The sequence below is a fragment of the Equus przewalskii genome, chromosome X (genome assembly GCF_037783145.1).
Source record: "Equus przewalskii isolate Varuska chromosome X, EquPr2, whole genome shotgun sequence".
Lineage (NCBI taxonomy): Eukaryota > Metazoa > Chordata > Mammalia > Perissodactyla > Equidae > Equus > Equus przewalskii.
The window spans coordinates 35,930,922-35,945,988 of record NC_091863.1 but is presented as its reverse complement, the minus strand read 5'-3'; the positions used below and the strand labels follow the sequence as shown (position 1 = coordinate 35,945,988).

At 42.0% G+C, this 15,067-nt stretch overlaps 1 protein-coding gene across 1 annotated transcript in view; it reads right to left on the bottom strand.

The window, feature by feature from the left end:
* Positions 1–5,853: 5,853 nt before the first annotated feature.
* The window catches only part of LOC103540167 (amine oxidase [flavin-containing] A), a 61,046-nt gene continuing 51,832 nt past the window's right edge, over positions 5,854–15,067 (bottom strand). The window contains exons 11-15 of the mRNA XM_070605842.1: positions 13,324–13,381; positions 12,007–12,104; positions 9,217–9,328; positions 8,948–9,010; positions 5,854–8,756 (exon numbers count right to left, since the gene is read on the bottom strand). Of these exons, the coding sequence (XP_070461943.1) occupies positions 8,610–8,756; positions 8,948–9,010; positions 9,217–9,328; positions 12,007–12,104; positions 13,324–13,381 (478 nt within the window). The 3' untranslated portion in view covers positions 5,854–8,609. The remainder of the gene's footprint in view (positions 8,757–8,947; positions 9,011–9,216; positions 9,329–12,006; positions 12,105–13,323; positions 13,382–15,067) is intronic.

Below are 15,067 nucleotides of genomic sequence, written 5' to 3'. Positions count from 1 at the left end.
AGTCTAGTTTTGTGCTTATGTAAGACAAATACATTTGCTTCTCACAGATCACAATCTTTTCTCACAGATTCCAATTTTTTTGTATCTAGAAGACAAGACTGGGAAATGGTTCAGGTGTGTGTGTGTGGTGGGGCAGGGGGTGGGGGGCATTGGTGGGAGCAGGAGAGAGACCATATGGTTTTAAATCATTAAAAGTTCTGTTTGCTGCTCTGAACTCAGGTGCCTGGAATAGCAGGAATTTGAGGACAGGCCAATGCTGCCATTTAATTCTTCTTTTTTTTTTTTGAGGAAGATTAGCCCTGAGCTAACTACTGCCAGTCCTCCTCTTTTTCGCTGAGGAAGACTGGCCCTGAGCTAACATCCCTGCCCATCTTCCTCTACTTTATATGTTGGACGCCTACCACAGCATGGCGTGCCAAGCCATGCCATGTCCGCACCCGGGATCCGAACCAGTGAACCCCAGGCCGCCAAAGCAGAATGTGTGCACTTAACTGCTGCGCCACTGGGCTGGCCCCCGGCATTTAATTCTTGGTTTTCAAGAACATCAAGGCTCATGTGGTAGGCCCTGACAAAGATGTTCGTGTCCTAACTCCAGAACCTATGAATATATTACCTTACATGGTAAAGGGACTTTGCAGATATGATTAAGTTAAGGATCATAAAATAGGGAAATTATTTTGAATTATCCAGGTAGGCCAAATATTAACACAAGCACCCTCATAAGCGGGAGGCAGGAGGCAATGTGCCCACGGTAGCAAGAGATTGGAATGATGTGGCCATAAGCCAAGCGTAGTGGCAACCTCTAGATGCTGGAAGAGACAAAGAATGGATTCCCCCCTGGAGACTCCAGGAGGAAGCATGTCTGTTGACACCTTGATTTTAGCCCTGTATGACTCATTTCAAACTTTCAAACTTCAGAACTGTAAGATAATAAGTTTGCGTTGTTTTAAGTCACTAAGTTTGTAGTAATTTGTTACAGGAGCAATAGGAAACTAGTACAGCCCAGAAAATTAAAATGGCTGATATGGCAAAGGTGGTTGGCTGCTGGTGAGAGAAGCTGATCTACCTTCACTTCCTTTAGCCTGTCTGAATTGGCCCCACCTCCTCCCAGTGAACTTGCCTTCAGGATGCACACTCTGGCCTGCCCTGCACAGTCTACATACAGGGCCCATCTAACACTGGCAGCCTCGTTGGCCACATGTAGGGGCCCCACATCTGCATCTCCCATGTTCACTGGTTGATGCTGATACAATGGCCCATGGTAGCCAGCTGAAGACACGTCCTGGGCAAGCTCCTTTACTCATTTTCTTAATATAAATCTAATTCACTGCCAGACCTATTTAGTGTATTTCCAGTCTGGGGTGTGCAGTTTACCAGCTTAAATGTGGGTCTTTTCAGGGCAGAGTTGCCGAAGTCCTTTCTGTTTAGTTCCTTTGAGATCCCATAAACTGAACCTACAGGACTCTTAGGCATCATTCAAGATGCCAGGCGCTTATTAGCCATATATTTTCTGAATTCACATAGCCCAGAATAATATAGGCCGTTTAGAGGACCTCTAAGATGGTCTCAGTACAATATAGTGTCTAAACGAAACACAGTTTTGACTCCCAAAGCTTAAAGAATAGTGTGGATATTTATTGCACCACATGACTCCTAGCCAAACTTCCTAATAACGCTCCTTACTTCTATGTCCCTAGGTTAACAAGGAAGGTTTTGAAAACTCCTTCTCTCCAGCTGCACTCCATAGCCCCAAGTTGACTTTCTGAAACTTTCTCTTTTCTCCCCAGCCTCCCTCTCCTGCATTTTCCAAATTAATTCCCTGCCCTATCTAAGGTAAAAGCAATTCCACCTCTCTCAGCTCCTACCAATTTTCCTCACCCATTACCCAGATGGAAACAACAGAAGCTGAGGAACCAAGCAGTTCTAATAAAAAAATCTTCCCGGAAGATAAGGGCAGAGGAAAGGCTGTGGATATTAGATATTAATATTTTTTATCTATTTCAAAACTGGAAAGTAAGAAAGAACAGGTAAATGTGTTTGGAGGAAATTCTGAGTGGAGGTGCCACATCTTAGTTTCCCCAAGGACTAAACTGTCTTGAAATACTTTAGGCTTTCCATTGGAAGGAAACTGCAGTGTTTGGCCAGAAGATGGCACTCTTTTAAAACAAATTTAGGCAGCCCATTAGCACAGGGCGCTGGGAGACAATGAGTCCTAGTTGATAAAGATCTCTTGGAGTGCAGAGAAGGGCTGGGTAAAGGAACAGTAAAAGACTGAAGGTGAACAATGGTCAATGGAGCAAATGGGACTTAACATTCAGCATTTATTGATGATGCTTGGGATTTTCTTTACCAGTTAGCCACGCCATCTGCTAGAGACTGATGTTTGTGTCCTCCTGAAATTCTTATGTTGAAATTCCAACCCCAAAGTTAATGGTGGTAAGAAGTGAGGACTTTGGGAGGTGTATAGGTCATGAGAGTAGAGCCCTCATGAAATGGGATTAGTGCTCTTATTTTAAAAAAGCCCGAGAAAGCTCTCTTGTCCTTTCCAGCATGTGAGGACACAGTGAGAGGGCATCATCTATGAACTAGAAAGTAGGCTCTCACCAGGCACCGAATCTGCTGGTGCCTTGATCTTGGACTCTCCAGCCTCCAGAACTGTGAGAAGTAAATTTCTGCTGTTTATAAGCCACCCAGTCTATGGCATTTTGTTAAAACAGCCCCAACAGACTAAGACACCATCTCGTTATTTTTCACTTCCTTTCTCTGCCTTATGCAATGTCCTTACTGACTTGCCACACAGTGATGCTTATGGCGGCTTTAGTACAGATCCTAGAAACTTCCCCTTAAATCTCACGTCCTCACAGAACACTTCCCCTGCATTCATAGTGTTCTATGCTTTTCTGTCATAGCGCTGACCAGAGCCACAATGAATGCGTTACTTGATGTCTGTGTGTTCCACGAGTTGGGCTCTGTCTTGTCCACTGCTGAATCCCAGCACATTGTAGATGCTCAGTAAGAATGTGTGGAATGATTGTAAGCAATTCAAGGTGGTAACTGCTCACAAAATTTAAAAAGTGCTTTCTTGCAGCTGGCCCAATGGTGTAGTGGTTAAGTTCTTGTGCTCTGCTTTGGTGGGCCAGGGTTTGTGGGTTCAGATCTTGGGTGCAGACCTACACACCACACATCAAGCCAAGCTGTGGTGGCATCTCCCATACAAAATAGAGGAAGAGTGGCACAGATGTCAGCTCAGCAACAATCTTCCTCAAGCAAAAAGAGGAAGATGGGCACAGATGTTAGCTCAGAGCCAATCTTCCTCATCAAAAAAATAAATAAAAAAAATTAAAAAGTGCTTTCTGTATTCTTCCATTCTAAAAGATCGATGGATAATAGCTAATACTTACTGAGTGCTTGCTATGCTGGGCCCTTACCTGCATTCTCTCACTTTTCTCATCAATTCTATAAGGCAGGTATTCTGAGTCAGAGTAAGTGACACAAGGTTTGGGGTGCCCTATTCACTTTGGGGGTATCAACCCATCAATTTCTCATCATGTTGCTCTGTGGACTTTTAAGCATCCCTCTATTTCCTTTTTTTTTGTTGCTCCCACCCTACTCCCCAGCATACACCTACGCCACTATGCTCCATCACTATTTCAGCTATGGATCTCGATGGTTCTTGGAAAATATCTGAGGCCCATTAATAGGAAAACCTGGTTCCCACTGAGATGTGAGTGTAAAGGAGTAGAAATAAATAACAGTCTTGTATGGGTCATATGTGCATTAGGGGGGATCTTGCCTGAGTGGCCCATGATCCATCTTGAAGGAACTCCAAGTTCCTTCAAGACAAATTTTTCACACGAGGGCCCAAAGCTACCTTCAGAAACCTGGCTCCAGGCTAAGACTAGTTTACATCAGCTGTCACTTTGAGACCTGCCTTCAAACTCTGAAGAGAATGGCCTTGGTCAAGGAAGGGAGCCAAGTCCTGAGCTCTGATAGAAGAAAGGGAATTGTTAGTTACCCAATACCTTCCTCTGTTTCCATCCTGTTCCTTTAATGTCAGCCGGCTTCTTTGGGCTAAGGGACACACCTTGCACTTTGACCACCACCTCGGTATAAAGTGGACAGTATAGTTTTATAGTTTAAAAAAATTAATCCATTCAATGTTGATGTCCCGTTTACTAGAATTATATCACAGTCAGCAGAGATTAAATGCTGACAGAAGAGCTGCGATTTCTATCTCATCACGAGGATGCAGTTTTTCCAATAAAGTTCAGCACTGCTCTTGTCAATCATGACACTGAAGTAGCTGGAGATAAGCATTGCCTTGGGATGGGCTGGGGAAAGGGCTATTTCTTGAGGGAGATTTCTGGTCTAAGAGGCTTTTTTTCTGTCTTTTTCCCCTTCCAAACCAGACTCTCTTACCTGCTTTAGGTAGTTTTATAAAATGGTGCTGGTCTTGGTGCTCATTTCTCAGAAAATCAAAGACATCCAAAAAGAATTTGTCATTTAAGTGATGTAAAATGAAACCTTGCACTTATTTATCAGAGGCTTCAGAACAACTTGGACATGTGAGCAAAACTTCAAATGCGTTTTCATTGATTAGCAATCTTTTAAAGGAATTTGAACATAAATGCCCTTCAGAGGGGCAAATACTCCTCAGGTCAGCCACAGTCCTCAGTACTCTCTAATGTCTCATGCCTGATGCTGTTGATTTTTAGCTGCCCAACTCTTGAAAACATTGGATTTTCGGCTCCTACTTACAAATGCACATTTTTACCCCTTGATCTTCCTGTTAGTAACCTGTTGAGGGGGCTCCTTCATTGAGACAGAGGTTGAATCATTTCCAGCGTTTCTTCCAACTCTGATTATTTTCTTCTACATAAATAGTGCAGAAATAGAACCGTGTAAAAGCAGTTCCCTTACCTAACAGGGATAGATTCACAGAGATAGCTTCATTCTACCTATCAAACCAAAGTTCAAGTCCACAAGGTCTTTTACATGACAAAGGGCAATTCTATATATTTTCAGGGGGAGTAAAGTAGATACTGTGGGTACCCCTCCCTGGATCCTCCAGCTGCTGAGAACACAGGCTAATCTCAGTTCACTGCACTTCCTCACTAGAAATTGTCCTTGGACCGGCCTCACTCAAGGCAACACCCCCTTCCAGGGGGCAGCTAATGAAGGGATAGAGGCCAGACTCCCTTGTCTCAATGGGGAACGATTCTGAAGGGCCTTCCCAGCTCCCGCTTAGGATCTGCTGAGGCCTCAGTTGCAACTGCTTTGTAGGTCAACTCCTGCCCAATCCTCCCTTCCTCACTCCCATAGTTGTATTTCCTGAGAGCTGTCCCTAATAAACTTTCTTCCCGACTCTGCATCTCAGTCTGTTTCTAGGGAACCCAACCTAAGACAAGGAGTGAACCAAGATACAGAAAGGCTGAGTGACTTGCCCCTGCCTTACAGATATGCAACAAATTCATAAATCATATAATGTTGCCATGAAAAGAATCCTTAGAAGCCATCAAGTGCAACCTACCCTTTTCCAGATGGGAGAGGCTGAGGCAGAGAACCAAAGTGATTTCCTTAAGGTATCATAAGCTGATTAAGTGAGAAAGCTTCAATCAGACTCCACATTGACTGACTGTGGCCCAGAATATTGTGGCCCAATATTCTAGCATTTAATCAGCTTCCAGGAAACCTTGATAAAACGTGAAAGTCAAATTAAACTATGAGAATTTGGAGTCAATACAAAGTGTTTTTTAAGCCCAGCATCCATGGACCACACCTCATTGTGAACTCCTGCTATAAGAGGCCATTTAACCCTGGGACCACTGACTACATAGAGGAGCGAGGTCTGAATCAGGGGTGGTAGTGCACTTTATTAACAAACTAAACAGTACCATACAGGCGAAATCGTACTTCAATGGCAACACATACATAGGTGTACTCCCACATGTAGCACTGAGGGCACTGTTCAGACAGAACATTAGGCAGCAAGTTCACAGTCAAACTAAATGTAGTTCACAACCCTTCAATATTTTTTCTTCAGTGTAGTATAAGTCCTTATTTAATAGTTGTGACAAAAAGGGTTAACTTTTAAAATCTACTTCTCAGGTGAGGCCAACTCAGCCTTCAGAATTGTGAACCAGACGCCTTAACAGGTCCAGGCTCTATGAACTGCTTACACCGACTGTAGCTTCTCTGGGTTGAAGAAAAGACCTATGGTAACTTTGTGTTGCACAGTCTCATATACGGTGGGAGTTCTCAGTTCCGATTTCATGTCTGAAATGGCATTCATCTTGATGCTCAATTTCTAGTTTAACAGGGCTGATCTAATTAGGATAAATTAATTTTTCTCAAAAGTTTGAGCAGAGGGTAAATCACATACTCAGGAGTCCTTCCACGTTCAATACTTAGATATGTTTACAACTTGATTACTGTTAAAAATGTTGCCAGCTAAAAAGTTTAAATCAGCATTTCCCACAAGGTGAACCAAGTTAATCAGTAAGTGAACAGAAACAAGTGAAATAGATCAGGGATGTGATTCTCAAGGCAGTTTGATATAATATGCGACAACTCCTTATGTACTGGAGCATAGCCAAGACATGACTAAAACTCCTAAGTTAGCTAAAATGCTTTTTAAAGGCAGAGTGGCAGAAAAATCCTGCTCTTTGCTCTTAAGATAGGCAAAACTAGTCCTTGCACCAGGGTCCAGTGACTTAATTTTGGATTGATGATAAGGTTAATTATGGCATAAACTTGGGTTGGTCTGGCAATCTTTAATTCCCATTCAATAAAAAATAGATAGGAAATTAAGAGGTATTGGGAGATAATGGAGATAACAAGGATATAAAATACTGAATATGGGAGAAGACAGAAGAAGCACGAGACTCACCAGCTATAAAACAATCACGTGACATTTAGCAGAGGGGCAAACCGAATGGTATCGCTCTATTATAAAAGTATAAAATAATTGAGATACATAGATTGACCTCCTTAATAAAAAAAGATGAACTGGCATCTAGCATATTTGATAATGCGCAGAAGTAGGTCCATCAAAATTTTTATTTGAAAATTTGGGCACATAAAAGCAGCAGCTTCGGCTACCCAGAAACTTCATTTAAAGTAAAATGCCTCGTTAATCAATGATACAGAATAAGGTATTACTGGGTATCCGCCACCTGTGTACCCGAGTCCATGGAATCTTCTCAACTACTTTATTTGATCACATCTGTGTTCAGTTTTTCGAGATATTTATATTTAAAAAAAGGAGTATTTTATGGCTGAAACCTTTCGACGGGGATTTAAAAAGTCTGATAGCTTTTTAAAGGGGAAAGACAAGAGGTGAGCACTTTTCTGGGCCCACATTTCTCCTAAGATAGAGAACTTAGTCATCATATATAAAATCACTTGATTTTATGGTTTATAAAACTTACTAACTGAAGCAAGGGAGGTTATAATATAGAGCTGTAATTCCCTTTCTGTATTTGATACTCTCAGCAAATAACAATCAGAAATTTATCACATGTATTTCAGTTCATATTAGAGAAATTGGCATGCTAACATTTACTCAAAGGTAACCATGTTGAAGACAAGTTAACAGATATGCCTAATTCTACTATGGTTGTAGGAAAAAAAGAAAAAATGTATGCCACTAGGGGCCTTCAGAAGGCAAGGATCTACCTGAAAAAAGGAAAACACTGCTTTCTTGAAATCGGCAGAGAATGTTATCATTGACAATGAGCGAAGAAATGGTTAGCCACCTTCCAGGAGAAAGAGCAGATGCCTTTTGCAATTGGTCTCATGCAGAGCTGGTCAGGGAGGCCTCTTGGGGAACAGTCTTGCCACTATTTTACTCTGCTCACCTGGGGAGCTGCACAAAAGTCACAGCAAGTCAATTTTAACATTATACGTTGGTAAACACTGCCCTCTTTAAGAAGAAAAACAGGAAAATACAAACAAGCTAGCATTAAGACTAGATGTCCAGAAACTTCACAGGAATTAGAAGTAGTCAGCAGAGTCCTGAGGCAGCAGCCCATAAGATGTTCCTTATACTGGTTTGAGGGCCTTACATCCTCCGGCCTCCACTGCTTTCATTTACTATTTATTCTTTCATCCAAAGTGTGAGCTGCTCACGCCAAGAAGCTGTGAGACTCTGGGCTCTGGACCTATACTTCCTCATTTCCTAAGGACTGAAAAGGACAGTCACAGGCTGGGCCTTAATCTACTCAACCTCGCAGAGAGAAAGTTAAATGCTTCATTTCTGCAATCATCCGGCATTTTGTGTTAAAGGGGAGAAAAACAGGACACAGAAATTGTTTCAGAATGAACATTTCAACTTTAACTTCTTGAAATTAAGAAAACGATCACAAGGTTTTATTCCACCAATCAACACAAGTTAGTCTACACAGACAAATAACAAGATGGAGCTTGATCTGACTGAAATTAATGAGGTGATTCTTTGGATTGTTTTCACTTTAACATTGACTAAGACTAAACTGAAAGATTAAATTCAGTGCACTTAAAGGTGATCCAATGACAAGGTCTTTAATTTGGCAACGTTTTGCTTTTGATGGTGCTGGGAAAGAGCAAGCAGAAAGCATTAGGCTGAATCTTTAGGATCGTGTCAGCAGCTTGAATTTGTATACCACGATCCACAGGGCGGTGATTGATGTGGAAAATCCAATGATCTTCAGGAGGCCTCCCACGGAAGGCAGGTTCCTCTCCCAGAAGGAATGGGTGATTTCCACAGCTGGAACATCCTAGGTGAATGAACACAGATCATTAGCAGAAAACTCTTGCACTGACAAGGAGGGGCAAAACCTATCTGTAAAATCAGTGCACGGATGTGCCCTGGAAAGTGGCATCTACAATTACATCAGAGGCTAGAAGATGAGAGATAGGAGTTTTACATGTAGTTACTGGTCTATGGAAATGGAGCTGCCAAACTGACCTTTGACTCAGGTTCTTGAAGCCATATGTCTTTCTCTGCCACCTTCCCCAAAGCATTCAAGATCTGAAAAAAAATGGCCATGGTATTATGAAATAAAGTTCTGTAGTTTCGACAGACTCAAGGCCCTGCTGGCCACAGATGAGCCCCATGAGTAGAGTGAGGGGCAGAGAAGTGGACGTACAGATTTATCAGTGTCAAGATCTAGAAAGGCCAGGTACCAAACACACTGCTGGACTGAGGAGGGAGAGTGACTCCCCTTCCTCCCTTACCTCTCTAGCTGCCCTCTCTCCCGCCTCTACTGCTCCCTCCATGTAACCGCTCCAGCGTGTGGCAGTCTCCGTGCCAGCAAAGTAAATCCTGCCCACTGGCTGACGAATCACCCTTTAAGGGAACAGAGAGGTCAAATAGTTACCTGGAAAGGCGCTGAGGGTAAATGAGCCGATCACTGCCCTCATTTACCCCACAGACAAGGAAACTCAAACTGTTTTAAAAACTCCCATGTGACTCAGCCAAAGGTGAAAGGCTCCTCCCCATTTTCTGCACCTGCACCCAAGGATCTGAACTTTCAAGCCAGAGAGAATCAGGCTGTCAGATCATCAGTCACTAAAGATGATGTTGACTTTTTCCTCACCAGCCAGAACTGGAATATGAGAACATGCATTAAATCCACAATCAGATTTCTTTGCTCTGTGGTTCCTGTTTGTGGTCTGTTTTGCTACCTACAGTCTTTCCAAGGGGGGCATTCCTCATGAGATCACATCTGACTGCAGACCCCAGCCATGCAGGTACTCCCAGGGTGTCAGCAGGAACCGTGGCGGCAAGTGGGGAGACAGGGAGATTAACTACCTTCTAGCAAAGGAGAGACCCAAGGGCTTATATGTCTGTCTCCTTAAAAGACAACCTCTGCAGAGTTTGCTTCCATGAATTTATCTGGAGACTGGCTGAGGGCAGGGAAATGGGCCTTCTCTTACAAACAGGTCTTGGTGAAGAGAACCACAGAAGGGCTAAGCTGACTGGGCAACTGTCCTCTCCTACCTTGTTGACTTTGACTCCTACCACATCCGCAGCCATTTTCATGAACTCTCCTAAGCTGCACACCTCCACCCCAAAGGCCTTTACCTTAATCCACTGTCATGGCTTTTTCCAATTCAGGAATCTTTGGCTTCATCTATTCCTAATCCTAGTCCCATCCTGTAGACTTCTACTTTAAATCCAGGTCCACTCCAGTTCATTAATCCTGTTATCACTAACAAAGCCTATTCATTCACAACTAGAGATTTGACAGAAATAGACAACAAAAATCACCCTTTGGAAAAGGAACTGTAAAAAGCACCCAAGATCAAAAAAGTTTTTCCGATAAATCATTTAATCTTTCATCAGATAATGACTTTCATTGAGATACTGCATAAGTCTAAAATAATTGATTCTTGTGCAACCTAAAATTTAACTAAAATCATTACTTAATTAACGGTTCAATTAAGAATAAACAAGGCTGGCCCAGTGGTGTAGTGGTTAAGTTCGCACACTCCACTTTGGCGGCCCGGGGTTTGCCAGTTCGGATCCTGGTTGTAGACCTACACACTGCTCATCAAGCCATGCTGTGGTGGCATCCCACATAGAAGAACTAGAAAGACTTACAACTAGGATATACAACTATGTACTGGGGCCTTATGGAGAAAAAAAAGAGGAAGATTGGCAACAGATGTTAGCTCAGGGCCAATCTTTGTCACCAAAAACAAAAGAGAATAAACAAACAAAAAAATTCATGTAAGGAAAGGATTAACAAATCCTTCTTCCTTCTCTGTGGACAAACACAACCTTGAGTTAACTTTCTAGCTCTGTTCCTTCGGAAATCTGATGAAGAATAATGCCATCTACGTTACCAGGTAACAGTGCTTATGGTAAAAATGTCTCCCTTGACCCCTACATTGGAAAATTGCATCTGGGCTGGGAAAATTGTCATGAATTGTAAATGCCTGGTAGGAGTTTATCATTTTGGGCTTCCCTGAGTGTGGTGCCTTTTGTAACTGGGCATGTGCCTTACAGGGACCCTGGACACTAAGCCTAAGAGGCTGTTTCGAGAGACAATGACCACTATGGGGCATGAGGTTTCTAAGCCAAGGTGAATTCTCCCAGCCTGAGTGGATATCACCTCCTCACACCTTAGCTGTATACAGCAAGGATGCTTCCCTGTGAAGAGGAATGTCTGATGCTGTTCTGGATGGCAAGACGTGTTTAGCCCATGTCCTTCTGTGTAGACTGGTGCCATGGAGCCTAGGTTAGTCATATGAAGCTAAATTCTAGTTGAGCTCAAGAAGGCCCCTTGGAGGACACTGCAGCTTGCAGAATTCTCACATGTTGCTGACATCTGAAATGCTCACCAGTGTTCTGTGATTGTTCTAGGTACTGATAGCTGTTGATCTATGTACTAACATACTTATTTTCCTATGGATATCCAGAAATACATAAACCGACTATCTGGGGCATTAGAAATAAGAATGCTGATGATTATTTCTACAATTTCCATTGAACTTTGCTTATCTTTTTTTTTTGGCTGAGGAAGATTTGCCCTGAGCTAACACCTGCTGCCAACCTTCCTCTTTTAGGATGTGAGCCACCACCACAGCATGGCCACTGGCAGACAAGTGGTATGCCCACAAGTGGTCCATGCTCAGGAACCAAATCCAGGCCACCAAAGTGGAGCACACTGAGCTCAACTACTAGGCCACCAGGCTGACCTGCTTATCTTTTTTTTTGTTTTGAGGAAGATTAGCCCTGAGCTGACATCTGCTGCCAATCCTCCTCTTTTGGCTGAGGAAGACTGACCCTGAGCTAACATCCATGCCCATATTCCTCTACTTTGTATGTGAGATACCTACTACAGCATGGCTTGTCAAATAGCGCCATGTCTGCACCCGGGATCTGAACCGGTGAACCCCGGGCTGCCAAAGCAGAATGTGCAAACTTAACTGCTGCACCACCGGACTAGCCCCTGACCTGCTTATCTTTTTAAGTTTGGTGTATGTCTTGTATTAATTGGTATAGTGTCTGGGTAGTACCTTCCATACTGAGTCATGATCCCTGGGGGGAAGTAGGCAGTATAGCAGCCCCCTGAGTACTGCTCCTCACACCAGTTCTTCTCTTCATAGTGCACCGGCTGCAGATCAGTGGGGAGAAAATGTGAAAGGGAAGACAAAGCTGAAATGCTAGCGGTCAATAATAAAGGCTCTTCTGTGTTTTACTTTAACAAAAAATTTACATTAAAAAAAGGCAGCCCTGTATTTCTAACTCATTTAAGGAGAAATATGACAGTATCAAGTAATGGCCTTTTGTGAGGTACCAAGTGACAAACTACGTATACTTTGACTTTCTCAACCTTTTCTCTAGGAGAGACATGAAATATTCCAATAACTGGAAGAGGGGCCTCTCCACGCAGATTCTGAAGTCTTTAGACCTAAGTATACAGGAAACCCCACTGACAAGCAGGTTCTGGAAAGTTCTGCTTAAATCTCTGAATTCTCTGTATTTTCTTTACTTCGCCCATCTTTCCTTTCCTTCTCCCATCTGCTAAGGCATTACTGCTGAAAAAAGAGTGGAGGGGAGGAGGTAGAAGATAAGCATAGTGCCTACGAAAGGCTTTCTTCACAACCAAAAAGTGTAAGTTGGAAAAGTGAATGATGGGAATCCTGCTAAACAGGGGACAATTAAGATGAAAAGTGTTTCTCAAGGGACAAGAGAGAACCTTCTCTGATTTCCCTAACACGTCCTACAAGTTTTTTATTTGAACAGTTCAGAGGTAATAGCCTGAATGAGCCCCCAACTATCTGGTAGGTTCTTCAAAAATTTCATTCTCATAATCGCTTTCAGTGGCAGATTGAAAGCACGAAAATTCCTAAAGGAGCCATGAATTGAGTCTACAGATGGAAAAATAAATCAGTATGACTTTGACCTGGGCGGAGAGTCCAGATTCAGTCCATCTTGTCAAGTGTACACTACTGTGCCTTCACCAACAAATGATGACATAGCTGGGATTTTATTTCACAGCAGTCAGTTGACATTGACAGAAGGCAGGATCTCTGTTCTGGGAACTGATCTCACCCCTCCGGACAATACCTCCAGCTCCAGGCTCTGATTACAATTGGCTGCCAGTTACCCAGTGAACATTTAAACAGCCCAAGGAACCGCTGCATCAGAAACTGCATGCACCTGACAGCAACTGTTAATAGCCTTTTGTGATTGGTGAAGTTAATCTTCTAGTAAGCATATCCCTTTGTACTCTCTTCATAAGACTGTCAGGAAAGCAGAATCTGCTTTGCTTTACCACTCAGAGCAAACGGGGCAGAACCTACTAGGGATTAAAGCTGGAGGTTTCTTACTTGTAAAGCTTCTTGGGATCCCAGTACCTTGGCGTAGAGCTCACAGATTTTCTTCTTCCTATAAAAAAGAACAAAAAATGTTAAGGAAGTAATAAGTGATGAGAATAGAATAAAGAGAGCAAGTTCCAGGGCTCTTGCCAATAAGTCAGATTAAGGAAAGATTAGAATTAATGGCCTTCCGTAACTATACAAAACGAACAGTTCCGTGAATCTCTGCTCTCAGATTAACTCTGTGCTTCAATACAGTCATTTGACTTGAAGATTCGACAGAATTTTCCTTTTTAAAAATATTTTTGCCTCTTTCACTACCCTACACCATATCTATTCAAGTTTAAAATGGGGAAAATGAGATTAAATTAAATTCAGTTTTAGGAATTAATTTTAAGTCACTTTTCTGGAATATGTAGAATTCTAGAATAATCCTTTTATAAGTTTATAGTACATATAACAGTGTCTTTTAACTATCGTATATCTATGTTTTAAAGATCTACAAACATATAAAGCTAATTTAATCTTTCAAGCAAAACATAAAATATGCTATACCTGGAGAGGCTTAGAGTCACTCCAGCCTAGTAATCTGTCACTTGTCAGAATGGTCTGCGGACAGAGTACTTCAAAGGGCATCTGGGGAGTGGGCATGATGCACTATGTGGTATTACCTCAAACGCAGTCTTTGGTTACCCTCATAATTCATTATGTAAATGACTAGCATAGAACATGGCATGCATTATATCTTAAAAATCAGTAGTTTAATTTAACTAAGCACTTTTTGAAACAGACACATTTTAAACTTACAACCACTCTTGGTGATATTAAAAAGTTCCAATTTACTAAAATCACCCATTTTAGAAACGAACAGTTCTATTTCAGGGTTTGTTTGAATACATTCACACTGATCCAGTTATATACTTTTGGTATTTGCCTACTTTAGTTTTTATATAGTTTAAACATTGAAAGTGCTCCAAATTATTTGTTACAGGCTAACAAGCAACTGGAAAGATATTTGCTAAAAAATGTGGCAAAGGGTTTAATTCAAATCTGTAAGACGAGCATTAAAAGCTGAAGGGACAAATGGCCAAAAATGTGTGTGTGGGGAAGGTTACACTTACCAGTAATAAAAGAAACAGACATTTTAAAAGATGACAATTTTATGTTGCCAATTACATTAGAAAATATTTTTCAAACATGTCTCCAATTTCTCTGAATCACGTGGGACAAAATATAACCTTGTAAATTTATCCAAATGCTCACATTTATACCATTTATATAACCCCAGAACTTCCATCTTGTGAATATACAGTGTTAAGTCAGGAGGAGGAGGTCGAATTATAAACATTGCTTACTGCCACCATTTTACCATGGCAGGTTTTAAGGGAGAAACAAATGCCACTCTTGAGGTGATGTCACTCAATATTAGGTGGCTATTTAAGTTCTAGTACAGACAGGAAAAGTTTGGTTTCCTCCAAGGAGCTGTTCATACTACAGATCAATAATCATAAAGGAGAGGCAGAACTGGAAGAAGTCTCAGGACTACTGTCCACCTGTCTGTCTCTTTCTGTCTAATCCAAGCCGCTCATTACAAAGATGAGGAGGCTGAGGCTCAGTGTGCTGAAAAGACCTGTTTAACATCACTCAGCTGATGAACGGCAGGGCTGAGGCTCTACTCTCCTGAGCACTGCACCTGTAGTAAGTGCTCAATAAAAATTTATGTAATCCAAACCCATCCTCAGCCTAGTATGGTACC